The 27,844-nt window shown below is 39.9% G+C and overlaps 1 protein-coding gene across 27 annotated transcripts in view; it reads right to left on the bottom strand.

Moving 5' to 3' along the window:
• Positions 1-27,844, bottom strand: part of PLEKHA5 (pleckstrin homology domain containing A5) — a 297,283-nt gene that overhangs the window by 105,900 nt on the left and 163,539 nt on the right. For all 27 annotated transcript variants that reach the window (XM_060194467.1, XM_060194465.1, XM_060194466.1 and 24 more), the window contains 4 exons: positions 12,600-12,683; positions 11,302-11,422; positions 5,234-5,338; positions 1,976-2,048 (listed from right to left, as the gene is read on the bottom strand). In XM_060194467.1, the coding sequence (XP_060050450.1) occupies positions 1,976-2,048; positions 5,234-5,338; positions 11,302-11,422; positions 12,600-12,683 (383 nt within the window). The remainder of the gene's footprint in view (positions 1-1,975; positions 2,049-5,233; positions 5,339-11,301; positions 11,423-12,599; positions 12,684-27,844) is intronic.

Raw genomic sequence — 27,844 nt, 5'->3', positions numbered from 1 at the left:
CCTGTAGACCTGCTTCACTGCCTGTGAAGAGAACCCCCTGCAGGTGGGGAGCCGAGGGCTCATATCAGGATCCTTACTCTGGTCCTTGCGCTTTGCGCCTTGTGAGCAACCCACTGCGCTACTGCCCGACCCTTGAAGAACTTTTTTTTTTTTTTATTTATTTCTTTATTGGGGGATTAATGTTTTACATTCAACAGTAAGTACAATAGTTTGTACATGCATAACATTCCCCAGTTTCCCATTTAACAATACAACCCCCACTATGTCATTTATCATCCTTCATGGACCTGTATTCTCCCCACCCACCCACCGCAGAGTCTTTTACTTTGGTGCTGAAGAACTTTTTATTTAAATAGTACCAAACGTTTTCTTGTTTTCATTTAAAGCTTTAAATGGTTCTATTAATATACTGAAAAAGAGAGGAAAGTATTATATTAATTATATGTTTAAGAATAATGCCTGAATTACAGCTCCTGACTTTCTGAAAGAATGGGAAAATCTTTAAGGAAAATGGTAGAGTTAAGCTTGGCACTTAAAGGTAACATCACAAATGCAGCCTAACCAACATCTCTGTGGCAGAATGAATTTTTATGGGTTTGGTTAATACTAACTCAGCAATACTTCTTTGCCACAGTGTGTCTACACACACACACACACACACCTAGAAGATGACTGCAATTTTAGTAATTTCATACTTTGTTGGTTAATATGAACAACCTTGCTGATAGATGGTCACAGAGTTTTGCCACCTTTTTTTTTTTTTTTGTGGTGTAAAGACAACCAAAAAACAATCAAACAGAACAACAACAACAACAAACAAACAACCCTAATAAATTCTATTACTATACTTGGAACATACTACCTCAAACCATGAGCCATTAGCTACTATAATATAAATTACTTCAAATAGTAAATATATTACTTATTTTAGTAAAATTTAATTGATTTATATTGATAGGCTAGGGAGAAACTGAGGGGTGGGGAAAATAGGGAGAGAGACCCACACACAATACTATTTCACCATTTGTGAAGCTTTCCTCTGCTGCAGGTGGGGACTGGTGGCTTGAACCCAGGTTCTGTTATGCAAAAGACATTCATGCCTGAGGTTTCCAAGTCCTAAGTTCAATCCCCTGTACCACCATAAGCCAGAGCTGAACAGTGCACTGTGTGTGTGTGTTACTCTGTTATCTTTCTCTCATTTAGCATTAGCTGAGTCCTCCCCCCTTTTTTTTCTTTCTTTTAAGATAAAGACAGGCAAAGAGAGTGAGAGAGTAAGAGACCACTGAAGCTTCAATCAATGAGGTGGGGTCCAGGCTTGAACCTGGGCTATGCACATGGCAAAGCAGTGCACTATCCAGGTAAGATATTTCATGAAACCTAGAAAAAAGTTTCTTGCTACTGTAGATGGGTCATAAAATACACAAAAGAATTTTCTTCCTTCTGTTCTGTCCTTCCTTCTTTCCTTTTTTCCTCCTTCCCTCCCTCTCCAAACTTCCTTCCTTTCTTCAAAGAACAGGACTGGGGATAGCTCAGGATAGTTCAGGACTGCGCCTTGTGTGTGAAGCTCTGGGTTTGAGCACGGGTACTACATGGGAGAACCAGGGCCCCAGGGGAAACTCCATGCAGCCCTGGGGGATGATGCAGCAGTGCTGCGGCATCTGTCTCTTTCTCTCTATATGAACTTTAAAAAGTGGAAAAGCGTGTGGTCCAGGAGGTGGTGCAGTGGCTAAGGCACTGGACTCTCAAGCATGAGGTCCTGAGTTCTATCCCAGCAGCACATGTACCAAAGTGATGGCTGGTTCTTTCTCTCCTCCTATCTTTCTCATGAATGAATGAATGAATAAATAAATAAATATATATTTTTTAAAAAGTGGAAAAGCTGAGCCAGGACTTGCGAAAGGAAAAAAAAAAGTGTATCCAAGTTAACATTTATTATGATCATAAAACATGCAATGAGAATTCATGGTAAACTCACCTCTATAATAAAAGAGACAAAGGTCTGAGAGGACGAACCAGCGTTTCTTCCACAGCTTCATACCAGTACTGTCCTGCATTTTAAAGCAGCATGGTGTAAGGCATTTTGCTTATACATTTCCGATCATCAAAACTCATTTCTTGTGCATTTATTTAATGTAAAATTTTAGAGCAAACTGCATATAATATACATTATGCAAAACTTCACTAAAAGCAGAAAGAACACATCTTTTTTGGGTTGTTTTCCAGGGATGCATATCACACAGTAAGATAACCTCAGATATCCTGGCTTCAGAAAAGCAACACTGTTTTTCGAGAGGCATACCTTTGAGGCATTCTGATTAAATTTCCTATCTGTAAGCTATACCTGATTCGCTACTTTGAACACACATGTCGGCCAGCATGAGGGTAATGTAAGCTCACAGTAGTGTGTGCAATCTGGTAAACTAGATCTAATAAATATGTTAATCCTCAACAGAAAAATATGTGAACTGAAACTATTCCAAAGCTAATGCTATTTCAAATGATGGTGACGAATGGGAGCTTAGCCTACAAACACATTTCACAAACTTTTTAAATTCTTATGTACAGACTTTGGGCATTGCTTATCCATCAGGAAAAAAAGTGCCTATTTGGTAGCTCTAAGTGATTTAGTTTATAAAAACACCAAGGTCAAACAAAACTATAATTTTCATGAAGATTCCCTTCCACCATGCTAGAAAGCAAAACTGAAAGTGAAAAAATAATCCCCTAAGACAACAACAAAGCAAAATAGAGATAAGTTTACACACAAGTTGATTAAATATGTCTTAGTTTATTTTCAGCTGGGACCAGCATCTAGTAATGACTTTAGAACAAGAGACTATACGGGTTAAAGCTCTGATCTGAAAATTGACTATACCTAGAGAGGGGGACTTAAAAATAAACATTCATGGCAGAGAAACTAACTGGTAATATATATTTTTATTATCTTTATTGGATAGAGACAGCCAGAAATTGAGAGGGAAGGGGATGATAGAAGAGGGAGAGAGACAGAGAGACTCTTGCAACACTGCTTCACCACTCCCAAAGCTTTCTTCCTGCAGGTGGGAAACTGGGGACAAGAACCCAGGTTCTTGCACATTGTAACATGTGCTCTCAACCAGGGGTGCCACCACCTGTCTCTATTGGTAATATTTTTTGCAATACAGAATTCACTAAGGCATCAAGGAACAAAACTAATTTAAAATAAGAAGGTCTATGTCCTCCAACAGACTCGTTATACTGAGTTATTTGAACACAACTTGCACTTATTAGAAAGTTATCTTTAAAAACACTTAGCTTGGGTAAACTTAAATGGCAGATGGGTTAAAATATACTGTGATCTTTAAGTACGATTTAAAAGTTGGTGTCCCATCACTGCAATGAGAATTTGCTGAGATAACTTCACGTGAATGACCAGCTGTTATCAGAATTTTAAGATGGTCTTTAACAATATGGTAGGTTTGGGCTGACACCCAACCTTCAGATGTATCAACTTCTAATGAGTGTTTCATAACAAGCTCACTATAAATTTCATGAACAAACCAGGTCATCTGAAGCAATAAGCAACGTTAACAGAATAAATTAGCACCATGGATGAGCTAATTTTGAGCTTGCTCTGTGTCACCTGTAGACATGTAGGAACAGAGTCAAAACAGATAAAGAATGTGTGAATCTACTTTCAGTTAATCTGTCAGTCACTTATCTGAAACCCCTCTGGCGAAGAAGGAAGTAGCAGGAAGTAAAGAAGAAAAACAACAAAAAAAAACCTCGTCCCATCCAAGCAATAAACAAGATGCCATAAAGTCTGGGGGGGGGGGGGGGCGGGGTGTAAAGTGAATGCATTCTTACTAATTTCAGAACTAATGGCAGGGTTTCAAAAAGCCCAGTTATCATGTCCCACAGGAAATAAGTATAATAGGGGCTGAGTGGTGGCATACCTGGTTGAGCATACAGGTTACAATGTGCAAAGATCAGGGTTCCGGCCCCCCCATTCCCCAAATGCAGGGGGGAAAACGTTATAAAGTGGTAAAACAGTGTTGCAGTTGTCTTTGTGTCTCTCTCCCTCTATCATCCCCTTCCTTCTCAATTTCTGGTTGTCTCTGTCCAATACATAAAGATAATTTAAAAATCTTTAAAAAAAAAAAGGAAATAAATATAAATCCTGGGGTGTTGGGTGGGTTATAGGGTGTCTGAATGTGAAATCAGGCATGAGCTAATAAACAAGAAAAAACCAAACAGTCTTGATCCAAGCACAGGACTCTGGGGAATGAGGATAAAGAAGGTGTAGGTGTATGTGTGTGTTTGCGGGGGGGGGGGGGGGAGCGGGGGGATGTCCTGGTGTGTGATGGTGGAAAAGGACCCAAGTTGGGGGGTGAGAATGTTCTATAGACACCTATCATGGTGAAATGAGAAATTTTACCCCATGTGTCAACAACTGTATTGTAAACCACTGACACCCTGATAAAGGGGGGCGGGGGGAAAGAAAATTAAATTAAAAAGAGCAGTCTTGAGAGTTTAGAAACAAAAAGTTGAAAACCACCAGAAAAGTCTCACACCATGACAAGTCACGATCAGATTGCTCCATACAAATCGGAGACATGTACTTCTCGAATGATGATGACATGTATAGAAAAATCAGTTCTTCTGTATTTTTCTCCTCCCTTTGGAAAAAAAATAAATCCTGCATGGATAATTTTAGCATGCTCTTCCTAATATTTCCATATATTATATATTTAATTTCTATTCTGGAAAGACATATTAACAGGCGGTCAGGTGGTGGTACACCAGGTTATGCGCACATAGTACAAAGCACAAGGAGCTGTGAAAGGATCCCGGTTCAAGGCCCCGGCTCCCCACCTGCGGGGGGGGGGGGGGGTTTGCTTCACAAGCAGTGAAGCAGGTCTGCAGGTGTCTATCTTTCTCTCCCCTCTTAATTTCTCTCTGTCCTAAAAATTAAAAAAAAAAAAAAAAGGGAAAAAATGTGGCCATCAGGAGCAGTGGATTCATAGTGTAGGCACTGAACACCAGTGATAACCCTAGAGGCAAAAACAAACAAAAAAAACTAAGACACATACATATACAAACCCCTTGTAATAGTCATTCCCTTTTCTTTCTTTGCTGCTCCCTGCCTCATGTAATTGTGTGAAGTACAGTCAGTTGAAAAAGTTTCTTTTCATTTTGTCCTTTCTCCCCCCACACCAAATAGAAGAAATCTCTTTCTGTATTTATATAATACCTGTTTATAAAGCCAACCACGTCTGACCACCGGGGCATTCGGATTCCTTTTAATTGAATTTGATCTCTTTCCAAAATTATGAACTTTTTTGGAAGCCCGTGAAGTCTGAGTAGAAAAAGAAAAATGTCATATTAATACCTAGATATTTCAATTTACTTTTCATCATCATTTTAACACCCCCCCACCAGCTTTTTCTCAAATATGCAGGACTTAATCTTTCCAGATATACTACTGCAATTCTGCTTCTGCTGGTTTAGTTGTTTCAAGGTCAAGAATTCTGTACAAAGACTTTTTAGCCTCCCAATGTGAGCAAATGCTCACAAGTTTTACCATCTGTTTTGAAATTGGGGTATGACATTAAAATAATAAAAAGAAAATAAGACAGTGGCAATGGTTTGTCCCACCTATTATGTGACTTGAATCAGGAACAAAAAAGTGATCTTTCAGGATAAACCAAAGGGCAAAACTCTTCACGTTCTATCTGCATTCAATAGTGTTTCAGCTAAATAAAATTAACAGTGTCAGAACTGAAGACGAAATACTCATTGAAATAAAAGCAAACATATCAGACCAAGTCAAAACAAGACTAGAAGGATCTGCTTCCTGTCATATACTCTTCTTTTTGGATAACTCTGAACGTAAGTGATACTAGGCAGATGGTGTTGTTTACTATGTTCTTGGAAGCACACATAAGGGTATGCAATATTCTAAAATACAACTACATGCAGTATGACTTGGCATCAACAGTAGCAGTTATCAACAAATATAAAAACAACAAAGGTGAATTTGAATTTCAGTTTCTTTTTGCCTCCAGGGTTACTGCTGGGGCTCGGTGCCTGCACTACGAATCCACTGCTCCTGGCGGTTATTTTTTCCTCTTTTGTTGCCCTTGCTGTTTATCATTGTTGTTATTATTGCTGTCATTGTTGTTGGATAGGACAGAGAGAAATCCAGAGAGGAAGACAGAAAGGGTGAGAGAAAGATGGACACCTGCAGACTTGCTTCAACATTTGTGAAGTGACCCCCCTGCAGGTGGGGAGCCGGGGGCTCATACCAGGATCTTTACGCCGGTCCTTGCGCTTTGCGCCCTGTGCACTTAATGTGCTGCACTACTGCCCAGACTCTGGTGAATTTGAATTTCCATATGAAGGCAAACAATTGCAAACCATCTCAGCCTTGAACTTTATCTAGAATCTTTGGAAATGCAGCACACAGCAGAATGAGAATTATTTATTTATTTATTTATGCTAGAGACAGAGAGAAACTGCGATACCTATAGATCTGCTTTACTACTTGTGAAGCTTTTTTTCCCCCAAGTGCAAACTTGGACCTGTAGCGTGTGTGCTGTAACAGACACAGAATGGTCCTACCCTATATCAACAATATTTTAAGTACATTTTTTAAAAAAGATTTTATTTATTTATTAGTGAGAAAGATAGGAGGAGAGAGAGAAAAAGAACCAGATATCACTCTGGGACATGTACTGCCGGGGAATGAACTCAGGACCTCATGCTTGAGTCCAATGCTTTAAACACTGCGCCATCTCCTGGACCACACTTAAGTACATTTCTTTCATAAATTTGAATTAGCTTTTGAAGATAATCCTCAAACACAGTATCAAACTCAAATGGCCCTATTCTCATCTGCTCTATTACTACTTTCTGGTTCCTATATATTAAATATTTTCCCCTGCCTCATAACTTACTGCCTTTCAGACACCAAGTTGCAGATGCTACTATAATTCCATCCTGAACTCTATGGGTGAACGACCTCACCAATGTGCCCTGGAACCTCACCTCTCCAGATCCCTACCCAACTAGGGAGAGATAGAAACAGGCCAGGGGTATGGATCCGCCTGCCAAAGCCCATGCCCAGCGGATAAGTAATTACAGCACCCAGAAAAGAATTGTGGTCCATACTCTCGGAGAGAAATGTTAGGGGAAGATGACTAGAGACCTCTGAAGCCCAATTCCATTAGGACACAGAGATAGAAGAGGGAAAAAAAGGAAAGACATACAAAAGTAGTAATAGGTGTAGGTGTGACTTAGAAAGGAAGATAAAGGAAAAAAATATAGGAAAAAAATTTCTGTAGGTGGATATAGATAGATAGACAGTTATAGAAATAATAGTCAAACTGAATCTTTGACCTTGGAAGAACCACTACAGTTTCCAAATGGAGGGAATAGGGACATAAAACTCTGGTGGTAGGAACAGTGTGGAATTGTACCCCTGTTATTTTGTATCACTAAAAATAAACAAACTGACAACACCTCAAATAATACCAAATCTAGTAAGGACCAGTCTTTATTACTCCTGGGTTCTACCTACAGACCTATGACGAGCCTGTGCATGTTTCTATCCATCCCAAAGAAGCACTTAAGTTTGTAGAGACTCTGTCTTCTCAAATGGCTGCATATATGAACTCCTATGATTTCCTGGTGCTCACCGACATGAGGAAAATGTCTACTCACCTATTCCTGTAACTGTACTATGTGTAACATATGCTCTCAATCGGGTGCACCACCGCCTGTCCCAGTAATATGCTTTTAATCTGCACTGTACTTATTAACCACTGTAAGTCTGATAGAATGGTGTTTTGCCATCTCTCTCTCCCCTTCCTCTCTTGTGAAATAAGAAGAAATCTTTGAAAAATGAGCTTTTAAAAAAATATATCATGAATGAGTCTGAGACTCTTTTCACAGATTTAAGAACAAAATTCCATTTTTCTTTCAAGGAAGTGATTTTATATAATTTGCCCATTTGAAAGCAGGCTATAAGCCTTTTTTCTTCCTGACTCACAGCACTTCTTTAATTATAAAGGAAGAATTTCTTAATTGTTAAGTAAGATGCAGATATTATGCATGCATGTAACTAAATAAGACTGAATTTCTCATTATTTTCTGTTGACTTCTGAAATTTATGTCCTATTTAGAGAGCCCATTTGCATTAAGATGATTTTATGTTGTTTTTTTAAAAATCTTTTACTTAGTTTTTGGTAGAGCCTCTCTCTACACACACACACACACACACACACACACACACACACACACACACACACACTTTAACATGTCAGCACCTAATTCATTTGGAAGTCATCTGCATTAAAGTATGAGGCAAGGACCCACCTTTCCCTCTAGATAATAATCTACTGATCTTCAACTTATAATTTTTCCAGACTCTAATTAAAATATGTTAATGCAGCATTATAATGTTAATGATCCTACTGATACTCTATATTGTACAAAAAACCCCAGATGTTTTTACATGACTTGAACATTTACATTTAGGGGCTGGGCAGTGAATCACCGGCTAGAGTACAAACATTACTATGCTCCAGGACCTGGGTCCACACCTCCAGGGGGAAAGTGTCATGAGCAGTGAGCAGGGCTGTCTCCCCCTCCCTTTCATTCTTCCTCTTGTCTCCCATCTTCTATAAAAATTAAAGATAAGGGAGTTGGGGCGGTAGTGCAGTGGGTTAAGCACAGGTGGCACAAAGCACAAGGACAGGCGTAAGGATCCCAGTTCGAGCCCCTGGCTCCCCACCTGCAGGGGAGTCGCTTTACAGGTGGTGAAGCAGGTCTGCAGGTGTCTATCTTTCTCCCTCCTCTCTGTCTTCACCATCTCTCTCCATTTCTCTCTGTCCTATCCAACAACGACAACAATAGTAACTACAACAACAAGGGCCACAAAAGGGATTTTAAAAAAAAGAGTGTTAAACCAAGATTTATTTAACCAAAAAAATAAAAAAGGGAATAAATAAATATTAAAAAAAGTTAAAGATAAAAAAATATCACCAGGAATGATAGAACAATGTTGACGATCACCCCAGTGATGTTAGTATCTAGTGTTAATAGTCCATAAAATTTCAGGCATTTTTTATTAAATAATTTTATTTATTTATTATTGGATAGAGACAGAAAGAAATTGAGATGGGAGGGGAAGACAGAGAGGGAAAGAGACAGAGAGACACCTGAAAACCTGCTTTTCCCCTGCCAGTGGGAACCAGGGGCTCGAACCTGGGTCCTTGTGCACTGTAATGTGTGCACTTAACCAGGTGTGCCACTGCCTGCCCCTGAAATTTCAGGTATTTAAGAATGATAATGGTCAGCTATCCAACAGTCTATAATAATCATAGTTTATTACTACAGGCACTTTATTGTAATAAGACATATTTTATAGAAAGGGAAAGACAGCTTTTATTCTTTGCTTTGATTCTTTCATTGGCCATGACTTTAGAAACTGAGCAGTACCTTTAAGGTGATTACTTACTCAGATTCAAAAGGAAATTTTCCAAGAGCTCAGAGAGGAAAAAAAACTATAATAAAATTCAAAATATCAATGGTTTAATATATAAGAAACAAGAAGCCAGACTTGTGAGTTGTGATGATACATAAAACAAAAAGATCATTGATTAAACCATTAACATTTTCATTCCTAAAGACAAAAAGACAAACCATGTGCTCTGTCTCCATGTGCTTACACATTTTGCATAACAATTTAAAACAGTTTATAGTCAGTCATCAGGCACGCTGGTGTAGGCTTTCCCTTTAGCAGGAATGGATTTACATTTATTTTTATGTTTTCAAGATATTTTATTTATATAGCCCAGGAGGTGGCACAATGGGTGTGTGTGTGTGTGTGAATGTGTGTGTGTGTGTGTGTGTGTGTGTGTGTGTGTGTGTGTGTGTGTGTGTTGCACTTACCAGCAAGAGGTTCTGAGTTGAATTCCCAGTACTGCATGTGCTCGAGTGACTGAACTCATGGCCTCATTCATGCAAGTCCTATGCTCTACAACTGAGTCACCTCTCATACCTACATTTACTATGGATTTATTGCAACCTACATTTATTTATTTTTTTGAAAAAACCCTATTTTTGTTCAAAACCAATTCATATATTGGCAGTGTTGAGGCCTCATACAATGTGATCACACTGCTCTCAAATCAACATTTTTCCCCATTCCATTTCATTTCAGAGAGAAGACAGACAAAGACACCACAGCACCAGATTTTCCCTGAGGAAACATGTTACTCTCATGTGGGGACTTGAACTCAGGTCATGTGCATGATAAGGTACAGACCTTACCATGTGAGCTATCTTTCAGTCCCTTTACAATTATTTATTTACTTGAGTCTTTTGCATAACCACTATGCTATCTTCCCAGCCTTTCTTCATGTACTTTTGAATAATATGAATTATATCATAAGAAGATCAAGGTTGGATCCTAAATTGCTATTTTAATTTCAACACAAGTCTGATCCAGGCATACCTAAATCAGATGGGATTTCTAGGCTATTAAAAACTATTAAAAACTAAATTACCTTTAAAAACTTAAGTGAGGGTGGGGGTAGATACCATAATGGTTATGCAAACAGACTTTCATGCCTGAGACTCCAAAGTCTCAGGTTCAACACCCGCCCACCCCCCCACTATAAACCAGAGTTGAGTAGTGCTCTGGTAAGAAAAAAGAAGAAAAAAAAAAAGAACAACAACAACAAAAAAAACCTTAAGTCAATACAATAAACTGCCCAAGTTCTCTTGTACTTACCATAGCAAATTAATCAATAACAAAACTCTGCAGTTTCTTTAAAATCAACATCATTAATTAATAAAATATAAATCTATTCCTTTATGTTCCAGTTCAGAGCTTTAGCCAGTACCTTCAAGTTAGTTAATTTCATTATAATAATAAAAACAAATTGACCATCTTATATATTTTTAATTGCCACCAGTGTTATTGCTGGGAAATTTACTGTTCCTGGTAGCCATTCCCAGCTCCCCACCTCCCCTTATTTGATAGGACAGAGAGAAATTGAGAAGGAAAGGGAAGACAGAGGGAGAGAGAAAGGCACTTGTAGTAAATACATGTTTTACTGCTTGTGAAGCATCCACCCTGCAGGTACGGATCTGGGGACTGAACTTAAGTCCTTGCACATGGTAACGTGCACTTATCCAGTTATGTCACTTTCTGGCCATTCATCTTATAAATACATTTAACAGTAAGAGAAAGAGATAATGGCTACCCATGATAACAGCAATCATTATTTAATAGTAAGCAGGATAACTTACCCTGCCCACAGGGCTCATTGGATGCACTGAATAATCTGAAGTCATGTTATAGTTTGATGCTTCATTTATCAGGTTTGTTGATCGTTCCTTTTTTTCTTCAGATGTCATGGTTGCTACAGTCCTGAAAATATATCATCTCAAAACTCTTGAACCTGGTACATATGTAGAAGGTTTCATAATAATGTTTCCCTTGAGCTAAAAAAAGTTTGTGTCCTACTTTTCAAGAAAATTATCAAATACTACTTCGGGCTTAATGAAGCCTAGAGTCAGAGCTTAATATTTATAATCACTTAAGTATCACTGACATTTTCTTATAAGTACAACATAACTTGTTTTAGTAAATATTGTTGTCGATATTCTACTTTGTCACCTAACCAGAAAACTAAAAGTCAATTCTAAGGTGAACTACTCCCAACTTAGAAAAATCCTGAGAGATGGTAAATCTCATCGCTTCTAGTTTAATCACAAGAAAACTAAGTTCAAACTAAGTTGGTCTGACCACTTGATCAAGTTTAGTTTCTTTCAGGATGGGAGTATGGACTGACTTGTCAACACCCATGTCCAGCAGAGAAGCAATTACAGAAGCCAGACCTCCCACCTTCTGCACCTCATAAAGAACTTTGGTCCACACTTCCAGAGGGATAAAGAATAGGGAACCTTCCAATGGAGAGGGTGGGATACAGAACTCTGGTGGAATTGTACCCCTCTTATCCCATAATCTTGTTGATCATTAAAACTAACATTAACTAATCATTATCAATATAAAATGAAAAAGTTCAGTTTCTTTGCTCTTCCATTCCTAGCCCTTGAGTTTTCTGAGTTTGCACTGTTATTAAAAACAGTCTCTCAGGAGTCGGGCTGTAGTGCAGCGGGTTAAGCACAGGTGGCGCAAAGCACAAGGACCGGCATAAGGATCCCAGTTCGAACCCCGGCTCCCCACCTGCAGGGGAGTTGCTTCACAGGCGGTGAAGCAGGTCTGCAGGTGTCTATCTCTCTCTCCTCCTCTCTGTCTTCCCCTACTCTCTCCATTTCTCTCTGTCCTATCCAACAACGACAACAACAATAATAACTACAACAATAAAACAACAAGGGCAACAAAAGGGAATAAATAAATAAAATAAATATATAAAAAAAACAGTCTCTCAGATTATATTTCTCATGAAAAAAAAACACACCTCTAAACCACACGTAGTAAACAGATGTCATTTTGTTATTATACTTGACTGCATTAGAGATATCAACAATAACAAAACCAGCCCCATAATCCATGGAGGCATTCCTGGAATTCCTCTACTTACTGGTCATTCACCACAAAAATACAATTGTCCTGCGACGGCTGTCCTGTGACAGGGTGTTTACAGGTCACTTTTCTTTCATTATGGCTAAAAAAGAGAAGAAAAAAAAGAGAAGGAGAGAAAGTGAGTATAGGAGCTTAGGTAACCACAGATGTGTTTTAATTTCTGTAGCAAAACAATCACTTCTTTATTGTGACAGGAGATTCAGTGAGCAAGGGAGATGACATTCACCCTTGCAAGGTGTTGACCTTTCTAAGCCCCTTCCCCTACTACCTGCAGACACACGCACATGCACACACACACTGTGTTGCTTACTGATTTACAACACAGCTGAACTCATTCTGCAGGCTGATCTCACTTCTTCTTACTACCTTTCTTTTTTAATTGGGGGTGGGGGATTAATGGTTTACAGTAAATACAGGTGTTGGTATATGCATACAATTTCTCAGTTTTCTGCAAAACACTCTGGCCCACCTTCCCCCACCCCCAGCAGGTCCTCCTCCACTGTCACGCACCAGGACCTGAGAGCTACCCCCCATCACCTCCAAGTCCTCTACATTGGTGCAATTTCTACCACTATTTAAACAATTAAGTCCCTTTAATTGCATGATCATTGCATTTTACATGTGATTGATGAGCACAGATACTCACTTACCTTCACCTATTTTGTAGCCTAGTTTAGGCAAACAGAAACCTAATGCCAAATTTATTCATGAGAAAAGCTTCCGAATACCGCTATATGGATAGGTACAAACACATTAAAAAAGAAAGAAAGGAAAAAGAGATTTATCAATGGAAAAGTAATAATTTAAGAAGTTCTTGTTTTCAAAAGAATCTTTACATTAATATTGTAAACGGACTGATTTTTGTCTTACTTCTAGAAGGCAAACCCCAGGAAATGAATATCTAAAGGGAAAAACAAAATCTAAAATGAAATAAACAAACTGAAACTGAAACAAAGAAAAGTCTATTCTTATTAACTAAAAAAACAAAACAAAAAACAACTTAGCTTTGAATTAAGAAATGGCTTTTTGGGAGAATGAGTTCTTTTGCTGAGAACTACAATTCTTTCAAGGCTGAGTAGTTTACAATATTCTTGAAATGAGAAAAGAAAACCAAACAACCCAAGAAAAGTTACATGGTGCCCCAACAGTAAGGGACATATATCTGCATACGAAGTAACAGAAATCATTTGTAAATTAATCTTTTTTCCGTCGGGCCACATATCATGAAGAAATAGAAAGATTTCTATTATGCCTTATGTAATTAATACAGAAAACTTTCAGTAAACAGAGAACAGACACTGTACTGAATACCCAACTGCCTGCTTAAAGTGATAAAAGAAAGGTTACTATCTGTTCTCTGTATTGCAGTAGTCTATAATCACAAGCCACAAACTTTCTGGCAAACTCTAGATACTTCAAAACATTGCACTGATGTAGTTTAAAAAGTAAAATTTAGGAGACTGATAATTTACAGATAGTCAGGATAAATTTTTGTTATCTGCTATCAACTCTATGTATCAAGTGGAAAAATTAGTGTATCCTTTTCTAATTATCTTACAGAAAACAAAAGCATGAGAGGCTAGGGAGGTGGCTTAGCAGTTGAGTAGAAAGAAGCCTTACTGATATGAGGTCCTAAATTCAATCCCTGAAAAGATGCTCTGGTTTTTCTCTCTCACTCTAGCAAATCAATTAAATCATTAACTTAAAAACTATGACAAATCAAAATGCCAACTTGGTCTTTATCCCTATGTGGCAATTTTCCAGAATTAGATAGGACTGCCAATTCTCACTACTTTTGTTTATATGTATACACAGGAATGGAGAGACAGCATAATGGTTATGCAAAAGAATTTCATGCCTGAGCCTCTAAGGTCCCAGGTTTAATCCCCAGCACCACCATTAATCCAGAGCTGAGCAAAGCTCTAGTATAAATAATCACTCTTTGTTCTTGCGTTATCTTTATTTATGAAATACAGACGGCCAGAAATTGAAAGGGAAGGAGTGACAGAGAGACACCTGCAACACTACTTAACCATTTGCAAAGCTTTTCCCCTGCAGGTGGGGACTGGGGGCTAGAACTTGGGTTCTTGTGCATTGTAATTGTAACATGTGCTCTCAACCAGGTGCACCACCACCAGGCCACATCACTCTTTGTTCTTATGTTGGCATTTCTACTTAATTTTTATACTGATGTTGCATTTTAGGTTACACAATGGCAAACCATAAACATAATTTCTAGAACCATCATCAAAACAAACAAACAAACAACAAAAGGCAAATAGACACTGAAAAATCAAAACCCTAAAGCAATCTAGATAAATCTTTAAAATGAAGGTCTAAAAAGCTATCTCCACTAATGTCAAGATGTGCATGGCAGTGCAGAAGGTGGCTGGCTGGCTCACTGTGGAGTGTGACAGGTCATGATTCATGTCCTGGGCACCAAGAAGGAATGACAGCTCAGAACTGAGAGCTGCAAAGGAGATTCTGACTCCTGGCCTTTCTTCAGTTCTAGCAAAGTCAGTCCTGTGCATCGTGACCAAACACATGTTTGAATGCTACATTTGCCTTCTCTTTGGACGTCCATGGTTTTTCCTTTGAGAGGTATTAAACTGCAACCCCAGAGTTCCATCAGTTTTGTTAAAGGTTATGTTCCAGTGTGATTCAGGTTGGAGGAAACGGTCATGCAGCCCATAAATCCTACACTTGTTTCTGCAGCAACTTGTATGTGAGAGTCTCTAGCTGAACACAGAGATAATTGTGTGTAACAGAACCCATTTACGAAACACATAGCCAAGCATCGGCATCACCGCCTCTTTCATGAAACACACCCACCCACATGGACGAATGACTTTCTAATTTCAGTCATTCCTCCCTCCAATACTTCTTAATAACTCACAACAAATAACTTCCAATGTCCATTTCCACAAGTAAGTGGTAGGTCTTTGTCAAGGTAGAGTGAGTTTGTACATTTCTGAACTTTCTTCTTGTTCATCATGTAAATTTGTAACCACTTTTTTAAAAAAACACTTGGTAATGTTTTACTTTTTCTCACTTAAGAGTATGATCCTACAGGATTTAGTACTCCAAGTACACTCAAATGTTTGCATTTTTGAGACGAAACCTGAGAAATAGAAACAGGAGGGAAGAGAGAAGGGGAGACAGACAGACAGACAGATAGATAGAGATAAAAGGCTTGTGACTGGTGCACACAGCTTAGGGGTAGACAGCATATTGGTTATACAAAGAGACTCCCTAATGCTTGAGCCTATGAGATTCCAGGTTCAGTCCCTCATACCAACAAAAGACAGAGCTGAGCAGTACTCTGGTGAGAGAGAGAGAGAGAGAGAGATATCAAAATCATTAATCTACCACATTTTTTTTTCAGACTTTTTTTTTTTTTTTTTTTTTTAAAGATTTTACTTATTTATGAGAAAGACAGGAGGAGAGAGAGAAAGAATCAGACATCACTCTGGTCCATGTGCTGCCAGGGATCGAACTCAAGACCTCAAGCTTGAGAGTCCAATGCTTTATCCATTGCACCACCTCCCAGATCATACAATCTACCACATTTAAAGGCTTCACATTTATAGGCAGAGAGACAAATCTAGTCCTCCCATATTATTAAGTGTGTGTGTTGACCTACAAGTGAACTCTCATCTGCTTCAGATTTTTATTTTTGCCTCCAGGGTTATTGCTGGTGCTCAGTGCCTGCACTACGAATCCATTGCTCCTGGAGGCCATTTTTCTTCCATTTTGCTGCCCTTGTCATTATCGTTATTGTTGCCATTGATGTTGTTGTTGGATAGGATAGAGAGAAATAGAGGAGGGGGAGAGAAAGACACCTGCATACCTGCTTCACCACCTGTGAAGCAACACCCCTGCAGGTGGGGAGCTGGTGGCTCAAATTGGGATCCTAAGTCAGTTGTTGCACTTCGCGCCACGTGCACTCAACCTGCTGCGCTACCGCCCAATCCCCCCCCCATGTAACCACTTTTATTAGGCTCCTGTCTTTTTCTCTCTGTTCTATCCAACAGCAACAATGGCAGCAACAACAATAATAGCAACACCACCACCAACAATGGGGAAAAAATGGCCTCCGGGAGCAGTGGATTCATAATGAAGGCACTGAGTCTGGCAATAACTTGTAGGCAAAGAAAAAAAAAAAAAACCTTTGCCAGACTTTATGGTCTTTGTGATCAAAAAGGCAAAACTAAAAAGGTGTGGATTTTGTGTCTCTAGAGGAATCCCTAGAAAGAAGGGGGTAAAAGTCAGGTCTTGACATAAAATATACGGAAGGTCATGAAACAAATTCTTGTGTCCCTGTACTCACTGTGGCAGCAAAGAAAGCCCAAACTTTCCTGAGGATGACACCTGGTGTTCACCTCTCTTAAATCCAGACTCCCACCAGTGATAAAGTAGCATGTAGATGGTCCCAGAGTCACTTTCTTTCCCTTTCTTTCTCTCTCTCTCTCTCTCTCTCTCTCTCTCTCTCTCTCTCCCCCCCTCTCTCTCTTTTTACCAAAGCACTACTCAGCTCTGGTTTATGGTGGTGCAGGGGATTGAACCTGGGACCATAGAGCCTCAGGTATGAGAGTCTGTTTGCATAAACCATTATGCTATCTACTCCCCATCCTTTCTTCTTTTTTTTTTTTTAAAAATATTATCTTTATTTATTTATTGGATAGAGAGCCAGAAATCAAGAGGAGAGGGGGGATAGAGAAGGAAAGTCAGAGAGGCATCTGCAACCCTGCTTTACCACTTGTGAAGCTTTCTCGCTGCAGCTGAGGACCAGGGCTTCGAACCCGGGTCCTTGCACATTGTAACATATGCGCTCAACCAGGTGTACCACCACCCAGCCCCACCTGGAGTCACTTTCTCCCTCAGGGGACACATGGAGGTTATCTGGGAACATTTTTGAGTAACACAATAAGGAAGGGGGATCTGGCATATGGTACAGAAGTCAGGATGCTGTCAATCATCTCACGATGCCCAGGAAAGCTTGTCACAAGAGAGAATCCAGCTCTGCATCAACAGTGTGGAGGCTGGCAAACCCCACACAAATGACCAGTGCCGTCTCTACCTACCCACACCCCAATTTCCTTGAATTCATAAGAAAAGTTGCACACAGAAATCTCATGCATGTTTTTCTAAGGGAGGTATTTGCCACAATTATGAGAGTGGAAAGTACAAACACAACCTGGGAACACTGTTGTTGAAGTCCCCAATAACTGTGTCTTTTTATTATTATGGGCTGTAGGAGTCTCAGCATGTTAGTCTCATTAAATTGCTTCAGTTACTGTTAAAATGAAAAGTTTAAGTGAACACCTCCCCAAATAATTGGATAAAATTCACTACCCAACTATTTGGCATTTGTTATGAAATAGTGTGTAATAGCATAATGTATATGCAAAATAAAAACTTTCATGCCTGAGACACCGAAGTGCCAGGTTCATTCCCTGGCACCACCACGAACCAGAGTTGAGCAGTGCTCTGGTAAAACAAATAAACAAACCAAATAATGGGGTTCGGGCGGTAGTGCAGTGGGTTAAGCGCACATGGAGTAAAGCGCAAGGACTGGCCTAAGGGCTCCAATTCAAGCCCCCGTCTTCCCACCTACAGGGGGATAGCTTCACAAGCGGTGAAGCAGGTCTGCAGGTGTCTATCTTTCTCTCCACTTCTCTCTGTTCTATCCAACAACAATGACATCAATAACAATAAAATAACCACAACAATGATAAAACAACAAGGGCAACAAAAAGGGGGGGGAAAGGCCCCTAGGAGCAGTGGATTCAGAGTGCAGACACTGAGCCCCAGCAAAAACCCTGGAGGAAAAAAAATAAATAACAACAGTAACAAAAGTAAGTGCTTCTTGAGAGTTCAGGACTGAAGAAAATAGGGCATGCTCAAAGCTCAGTTGGAAGAACAAGCTCTACCAAAGGTCCAGAGAATTGAATCAATGCCCCCTCCTTTTTTCCCTCACAAAGAGATATCAAGAAGTCAACAACTAGCAACACAAATTGCTTCTTCCTTGTCATTCTGCCTTTTTCACTGTTTATTACCATTTAGTCAATTACTGTAACTCGGAGATCAATTAAAGATATGTTTATTTAAGCCTCCACAGGACTATTACACATTCAATAATAATTTCATTTTAAAGGCCCTTCAGACGAATAGGTCAGTCGGTATGTATATGACATTATATAAATCACAAATTGAAAATGACATGCCTGTCAGAGATGGAACAAAAATCTATTAGTCTATCTAATTCATTTTCAAGACTAATAAGTCTGTGAATCAAATGACACATCACGTCTGTGGCCGCAAGGAAAGTTTGGTCAACCTGTATAGGCCGCTCTTCTTCAGCAGCTTGATAAACGCCACCAGCTCCTGGGAGACACATACACAAACTGAGTAGCCGACTGAGCTTGGATCGGCCACAAGTTTTACTGCTGAATCATTTACTTGACTGACTTTTAATTATATTTCCTTTCCTTTTTTTTCTTCTTTTTTTAATGAGACAGAGAACAAGTCTGGCAGGCTAACCTGGGCCCACACGTACTTTCTGTAGGGGTTAATTTCAACTATATGGGAAACACTCTGAAAAACAATAAACAAAATAAAGGGAGAGATGCAGATATTCATTGTGGTATTACACACTGCTTTAAAGCTTTTGTAGAAAGGTCTTTAAAAGATTGGTGTTTGTAGGGGCCACTGGTAGTGCAGCAAGTTAAGCACACATGGCGTGAAGCTCAAGGACTGGCTTAAGGATCCCAGTTAGAGCCCCTGGCTCCCCACCTGCAGAGGGGTTACTACACAAGTGGTGAAGCAGGTCTGCAGGTGTCTTTCTTTCCCCCTCTCTCCATTTCTCTCTGTCCTATCCAACAACAACAACAGAAATAACAATAATAAAACAACAATGATAAAAAACAGGGGCAACAAAAAGGGAAAAAATAGTCTCCAGGAGCAGTGGATTTGTAGTGCAGGCACTGAGTCCCAGCAATAACCCTGGAGGCAAAAAAAAAAAAAAAAAAGACTGGTGTTTGACTTTTCTTTCTTTCTTTTTAAATGAACAGAGTGCTGAGTAAAAAAAAAAAAACCCTAATGCTATGTGTGTAATATCATGCCGGCACATAATATTACATTATTTGAACCAAGTACGGAAAGCAGTTATTCTCGATTTAAAATAGGAACATTTATCATTTCAAGAAAAGAAGACATGATTATTCATGACTGCATAATATGGCAGCACTGATTGGCTTATTTGATTTAGTTAGCACTACCAAAGCCCCAAAATGCCTGCTGACTTAAGCAGCAGCTTGCTCAAGGCCTGATTGTGTTGGAGCAGTTAGTTCATTGTTGTAGACTGATTTAGGGGCTCTACTTCATCTTGACAGAATATCTAAACACACACACAAACACACACACACACACGAAAAACGTTTTAGTGAGGAAATACAACTTCCCACTTTGTTTGGGATTTAATACAGAAATCTGTCCTCCACGTTGTTCGCACATCGCTCCTCAGGTGGAGTGCACACATCACCATACATGAGGACCCAGATTTAAGCCTTTGTCATCACATGGGGAAGCCTGCAGCGGGAAAACTCTATGAACGGTGGGGTGGTGCTGTGGTGTCTTTCACTCTCCATTAAAAAGAAATGGGAAAAAATGGCCACCTGATGTGGTAGAGTCCTGCAGGCACTGAGCTCCTGTAATCACCTTTCTGACAAACAACAACAAAATACAACCTCAGACTTGTGATCTTGGGCAAATTACTTAACACACTCTGTGCCTCTCCTTCCTTCTCTGTGAAAGTAACTGCCACGACTATGAGGATTAGAGGAATTACTAGACATGGTTATAAAAGTGTCTAGTTTGGCCGTAGTGCAGCGGGTTAAGTGCACATGGCACGAAGCACAAGTACCATCATAAGGATCCCGGTTTGAGCCTCCGGCTCCCCACCTGCAGGAGGGTCACTTCACAAGCAGTGAAGCAGTTCTGCAGGTGTCTATCTTTTTCTCCCCCTCTCGATTTTTCTTTGTCCTATTCAACAACGACAGCAATGACAACAACAACAATGACAACGATAAACAACAAGGGCAACAAAAGGGAAAAAATGGCCTCCAGGAGCAGTGGATTTGTAGTGTAGGTATCAAGCTAGGGCTTGATACCTTGGAGGCAAAAAAATAAGTGAATGAATAAATAAAATTTAAAAAAGTGCCTAGGCCACAGTAAACACAGCATTATTGTTGCTTTCAGTAAGTCAGTGGGGTTTCACGATTTTATGTACAGGAAATATCTTATGAAGACTGTGAAAACTAGATCAGCTTGGTTTAGACCGACACCCTAATTCAGGCAACTTGCTTAAGAGGTTAAGTGTGCCTGCTGGCATCCTAAACATCTCACAAAATCCAGAGGTGGATGGAGAATTTCTCTTTGCTTAGGCCTTTGCAAGGAGTTTCCCCCAGAGTTCCCTGCCCATCTTTCCACAGAGCTCATGAACCAGACATAAGAGTACAGTCTAATTCAATCAGTGGTAAATGAACTCAAGACAATCACTACTCATGACTGTCTGAGACATAACTACAGGGAGATTTATTTATTTATTACCTATTTCTTTCTAAAATATTGGAAAGGTAAAAGAGGGTGATTTAACACAAACTTGGAGAACTCTTATTATTATTATTTTTTAACCAAAGCAATTTTCTGCTCTGGCTTATGGTGGTGCAAGGGACTGAATCTGAGACTTTAGAGCCTCAGGCAAGAGAGTCTATTTGCTTAACATTATGCTATCAACTTCCAACCCAGGAAGGAAAAAAAAAACTGTAAATGGTCTGGCCAGTTATCAACTATGCAGTAGCTATTTTTTAGTACTGAATTCTCTCCTATAAGAGTGCTCATCTCTGTGTATCTTGTGAAAACTATATTACATCATTATTTAAAGGTTTGCATATTTATTTAAAAGGAGCATTATTGTTTCACTCTTGAACATGTAATACCAGGGCTCAAACTCAGAACCGCACACCTGAGAGTTCAAAGCTTTCGCGACTGCACCACCTCTGGGTCACAGTGCGTCTTCAACATCTCTATTTCACAGGTAACATCAGAAACTGTGATTAACACGAAATCCATTTCTTAAATTTTAGAAATGAGGGAGCAGGGCAGTAGCGCAGGGGGTTAAGTGCACGTGGCGCAAAGCACAAGGACTGGTGGGTGGAAGGATCCCTCCCCACCTGCAGGGGAGTCGCTTCACAGGCGGTAAAGCAGGTCTGCAGGTGTCTGTCTTTCTCTCCCCCTCTCTCCATTTCTCTCTGTCCTATCCAACAGAAACAACAACAATAATAACTACAATAATAAAAAAACAACAAGGGTAACAAAAGGGAATAAGTAAATATCAAAAAATTTTCAGAAATGAATATTTAAATCTCTCTGAACATATTGCCAATAACAGCAATTCTTTAGACAAAGCACACTTTTTTTTTTTAATGGAGGATTTTATATGTGTAACTGGGACAATAAGATTGAAAATGTCTCCGCTATGTATGGAAAATATGTATTTTAGAAAATTGTTTCCCAGAAGACGTTTTGGTTGTCTCTTATTAAATTCAGATGCAAACCCGTTAATATGAGCTGTTCAGAATTTCCCCTGTGGGAAAGAAAGATTTAATATAGTGTAAAACAACAACAACAAATAACAAAAGGCTATCATATTGGTTTGGCAATTCTTCTGGCAACAGAATTAGTTTCATGACTTGGACTTTTAACTAAGGTCCAACCCATAAATGCAGCCATATAACCACAATGCTGTTAGACTAGCGCAAGGCAGAGGAGATGAGAAGGCTACTGCAGTTCTCAGATTTATACAGAAAACTAACTCTATAGCAAATGGCTCACTTGTGGACTTGCAACTCTCTTTTCAGTATCTTTTTACTCAAACCAAACAGAGCATATCTGCGTAGTCTCAATGTGGCCTTGGTTTCACTATACTATAAGATAGTCTCTAGCTTATTTTATGAATGTGTTTACTTGTTTTTTAAAAAAATGTATTATTTTGTTTTTATTTTTTAGATAGAGACAGAGAAGGCCAAGAGAAGAAAGAGTCCACAGCACCAGAACTTCCTCCAATATGGTGGAGGCTGGGCTTGAATCTGAGTCACGCATGTGGCAAAGTAGTACACTATCCAAGTGAGCTATTGTGTAAGCCCCTTGAAAATGTCCCTTGATTCTTTTCATGTATTTTTAGCCAGAGGACCAGCTCAGAGCTGGTTGAGAATGGCGTCTGGGATTGAACCTGGGAGCTCAGACCCTCAGGTATGAAAAGTCATTTGCAGAGGCACTATGCTGTCTCTCTAGCCCTTCTAGCTAGAGAGTGTGAAGTGTGTGCTTTGCATGTGTGAGGCCCTAGGTTATAAAAGTATAAAATTAAGGAAGCCAGGAAAAGCAGAACGTCATGAATGGTAGTATGGCATTCTGATCTCTCTCTTTCACTCATTTTTATTTTCCATCTTAACAATAAAAGGGAGGAAAATGTTATGTTGAAATCTGACGGCCACAAAGACTGCTGTTGTAATTTATTTTGAAGCTGAAAATATGCTGGCATAGAAAACTGGGCTTGCAGTTGAGGCAATGATTTAAGCAAAAAAGAAAGACATTGAAAAAATGCCCGCCTTTTCTGAAGAGAAACAGGGTTCTGGAGTCTTGGTCATGTGGAGAAATAACCACTAAGTTAACAACCCAAAAGATTATAATTTTTTTTTCCTGCAAAACATGCAAAGTATACATTTCCTTTCCCCACATTTATTTCTAAATGCCATTTGCCTTTAATGCAGAACTAACTGCTTCCAGACATCCTGCTTAAACCTCAGTGATTCACACTCCTACCATCTACAAATGCACCCCAAAGATCTTAACCCTTTCCTTTCTAGACTCTCCTCTCATCATTCAGTAAATAATCTAACACACACACACACACACACACACACACACACACACACACACACACACACACACACACACACACACACACAACAAAGGACACATCTATGGTCCTCACACTCACTTCTCCAGCAGAAAATGCTGATGTAGTAAAACCATCAACTTAACAATAACCATCAGCTGTCACAGGAGAAATGCAACAGCCTATCCTATCTGGATCCTCTGAGGAATGACAAGCTCTATTTTACAAATAAAGAAACTGAGGTGCACAACAACTACAAATTGTCAGCAGTCACAAGGGCACACAGTGCCAAGAGGTGGCCAGCCACATCCTTTTCTGCTTCCACTTCCAACAGCTGCTCTCTTCTCCCCATCTTTCTTTTCTTTTCTTTTCTTTCAACTTCTCCCCATCTTTTCTTTCAACTTCTCCCCATCTTTCTTTTCTTTTCTTTCCTTTCTTTCCCTTCCCTTCCCTTTCCTTTTCTTTTTCTCTCTCTTTTTAAATTTTTATTTATAAAATAGGAATACTGACAAGACTATAGGATAGGAGGAGTACAATTCCACACAATTCCCACCCTCAGAATTCCATATCCCACCTCCTCCCTTGAATAGTTTCCCTATTCTTTATCCTTCTGGGAGTGTGGACCCAGGGTCATTACGGGGTGCAAAAGGTGGAAGGTTTGGCTTCTGTAATTGCTCCCCCACTGAACATAGGAGTTGGCAGGTTGAACCATACCCCCAGCCTGTCTCTCTTTCTCTAGTGGGGCAGGGATCTGGGGAGGTGGGGCTCTAGGACACATGGTGGGGTCATCTGCCCATGGAAGTCAGGTTGGCATCATGGTAGCATCTGCAACCTGGTAGCTGAAAAAGAGTTAAGGTATAAAGCAGAACAAATTGTTGACTAATCATGAACCTAAAGGCAAGAATATTATGGATGGAGATTTGGGGTCTCCATTTTGGAAAAAGCTAGTAGGTCTATTTTAGGTATATTCCAAGGGGCCCATGACTTTACTAGATTTTGCCTGCACCTGATAGCTAATATGCATGTGGACCCAGGTTATTGTCTGGGAAGATGGTGTCATAGTTGGAAAAAGAACTAGAAAGCTAGATTAGGGAAGACAGTAGCTCCCAAATATGGGAAAAGTATATAAATATTGTTAACTATAATCCCCATCGATTTGATCTGGGGCCCATATTCAGCACAGGAGCCTATGTAACCTCTGCATCCTTGTAGGTATGAACTTGCATTCTGTGGTCACAGCTAGGAGCATTCCAGGCTGCACTAATTTCAGGACCCATCTTCCTTGGGTAGTAGGTAGGGTATATTGACCAACCTCCCTTCAGAGAACAGAACATTCCCTACCATTGTTGATCCACATTGAGGGCAAGGTCCTACAGGGGTCCACAAAGGGGTCCATTATGTTGTTCCTAATGGAGATGACAAGTGACAGTGGCAAGAGGGATCTGTTAGAGGTCTAGGACCATCATGTCTCTGTCTCCCCACTTTTCTATCACCTAACACTCAAACCCAACCTTTTTAGAAGTTTCCCCTTTTCCAGAAGTGTGAACATGTTTGCTGCTATTCCCTCCTTTCCTTCTTCCATCTCACTGTCAAGCATCATCTGAGATTACTACCATTGGAAGCCCAATCCTTTCCAATTCCAATTTAGTTCCTTTTTTAAAATTAAAAAAAAAATGACTTGATAGAATAGAGAGATATTGAGAAGAGAAGGGGAGATAAGGAGAAAGGTAGATATCCACAGTACTGCTTCACTGCTAGTGGAGCTTTCCCCTTGCAGGTGGGGACTGAGGGATTGAACCTGGGTCCTTGTACACTGTAACATGTGTGCTCTACCAGGTGTGTCACAGATCGGCCCCATCAAATTAATTCTAAACCCAGTATCTCTTATCCACTGTGTGTGGGTGGTGGGAGAGAGAGGGAAAGAGAGAGAGACTCTGAGACTCCACGCTCTACCCACCATTCATGAAGCTCTCCTATGCATAGTTTCCTCGGGTCTTTGAAGTGAAAGTGTGTGCTCTATGGGAAAGTTAGCCACCCCCCATTTTAAATTTCATTTTAAAATATCATAGAACCTAACTACAAACAACAATTGGAAACTATAAACTTTACAAAAGACCAAAAGGAACTGAAAGTCTTGCTCTGTCCAATAAAAAATATGAGTATCACACAACATGGCAGGTACAAAGCTAGAATCATTATTACAGACTAGGAACAATGAAGGCAGGGGAGGGGATCAAAATGGGAGTTTCACATACAAATCCCCTTCTTCCGGTAGAGTTATAGATAATTTATAGAATTATAGATAATTTCTAAATCTTTTTGCTGGAAGAAACCTTCTTAAATAAAGTCAACACATATTAAAAACCTACAATATAGGAGAGGGGAGGAGGAGAGGAAGAGAAGAAGAGGTGGAGGGAGAGGGAGGGAGAGGAAGGGGGAGGGAGAGGGAGAGGGAGAGGGAGGGAGGGGGAGAGAGAGAGAGAGAGAGAGAGAGAGAGAGAGAGAGAGAGGGAGAGAGAGAGGCAGGCATAATGGCTAGCAGGCTAGGGCTACAAGCATGAGGTTCCAAGTTTGATCCCCAGCACTGTGTAGGTCAGAGGAATACTCTGGATCTCTCTCCTTCTCTCTATCCTAAATAAGACCTTTCTAAAAATCTACAAAATAAACTTTTTAAAAAATATTTATTTTATTTATTTTTTCCCTTTTGTTGCCCTTGTTGTTTTATTGTTGTAGTTATTATTGTTGTTGTTGGATAGGACAGAGAGAAATGGAGAGAGGGAGGGGAAGACAGAGAGGAGGAGAGAAAGATAGACACCTGCAGACGTGCTTCATCGCCTGTGAAGCTACTCCCCTGCAGGTGGGGAGCCGGGGTTCGAACTGGGATCCTTATGCCGGTCTTTGTGCTTTGCGCCACCTGCGCTTAGCCCGCTATACTACAGCCCGACTCCCAAAATAAACTCTTTTTAAATGGATTTAAATAAGTCTGGAAAAGCAGCACAGGAGTAGTTCAATTAACACCAAGCTAGTTATGATGTTACAAGATGTACCTAACACATTAATAAGTGCTATCCATTCCGAGTGTTATGCCAGGATACATTTTAGATCACTTGATACATTTCACTAGAAGAAGCAACGATGTTTAAATTAATTTTGAGAAATATTTCACAGATGAATCATCAGAGCAACTATTATTTTTTAAACAACTTATTGATTGGATAGAGACCAAGAGAAATCAAGAGGGGAGAAGATACAGAGGGAGAGAGACAGAGACACCTGCAACACTGCTTCACTGCTTGGGGTTGGGAGGCAGGTGTTTGAGGGGTTTGAACCCAGGTTCTTGAGCATTGTAACATCTGTGCTCAAATGGGTATGCCACCATCCAGTTCCCCAGAGCAACTCTTAAAAGCTTTTAAATGGGATGGCTAAAGGGCACTTTATGGTTAAAATAAAGATATTATTATCACAATGCATACACTAATCCACCAAGGTAACTTTCTACCTAACAGTGAAGAATGAGGTAGAATTTTCTGGTTACTATTCAGCACACTTTGTGAGGCTAGATAGCTAGCTGATGTCATCTCCTTTGCCACCTAATTTCAGCCTGAGATGCCCTATGTGTTTTATTAGCACCCTCATCCATCTTACTGTCGCTCTCTCCCATTTAGACCACCCACTACGTCTTGACTTTTTTTTGAAAATGGAAAACACCATTACTTCCCTCACCCCACAAATCCTATCCTATAGGGACTTTGAAAGAACAAAATACCAGGTAGCATCCAGGGACACTATCTGGATCTAATAAAACCTTCACCAAATATTAGCTGAGTTGAAGTGTATTAGAAGGGCACTTTGAAAAAAGTTGGATTTCTGAGCTCTTAATTTCCTCTCTCCTTCCTTCCTTCTTCCTTCTTTTTTTCGTTCTTAAGGTTTATCAGAAAGAGGGGAGAGAAAAGAGAACCACTGCATCACTCTGGTACGTGCCAGGGATCAAATGTGTGTCCCCATGCTCAGAAGTCCAATGTCTTATCACTGTGTCACCTCCTGGGTCACCAGAATTCTTTTTTTTAATTAATTAATTAATTTATTGGATAGAGACAGAAATCTAGAGGGAAGGGAGTGATAGGGAGAGAGACAGAGAGACACCTGCAGCCCTGCTTCACTACTTGCAATGCTTTTCCCCTGCAGGTGGGGACTGGGGGCTCGAACCCAGGTCCTTGTGCATTGTAACGTGTATGCTTAACCAGGTGCACCACTACCCGGCCTCCACCTGAATTAATTTTTAAAGA

The sequence above is a fragment of the Erinaceus europaeus genome, chromosome 7, assembly GCF_950295315.1.
Source record: "Erinaceus europaeus chromosome 7, mEriEur2.1, whole genome shotgun sequence".
Lineage (NCBI taxonomy): Eukaryota > Metazoa > Chordata > Mammalia > Eulipotyphla > Erinaceidae > Erinaceus > Erinaceus europaeus.
This window is presented reverse-complemented; position numbering and strand designations above follow the sequence as displayed.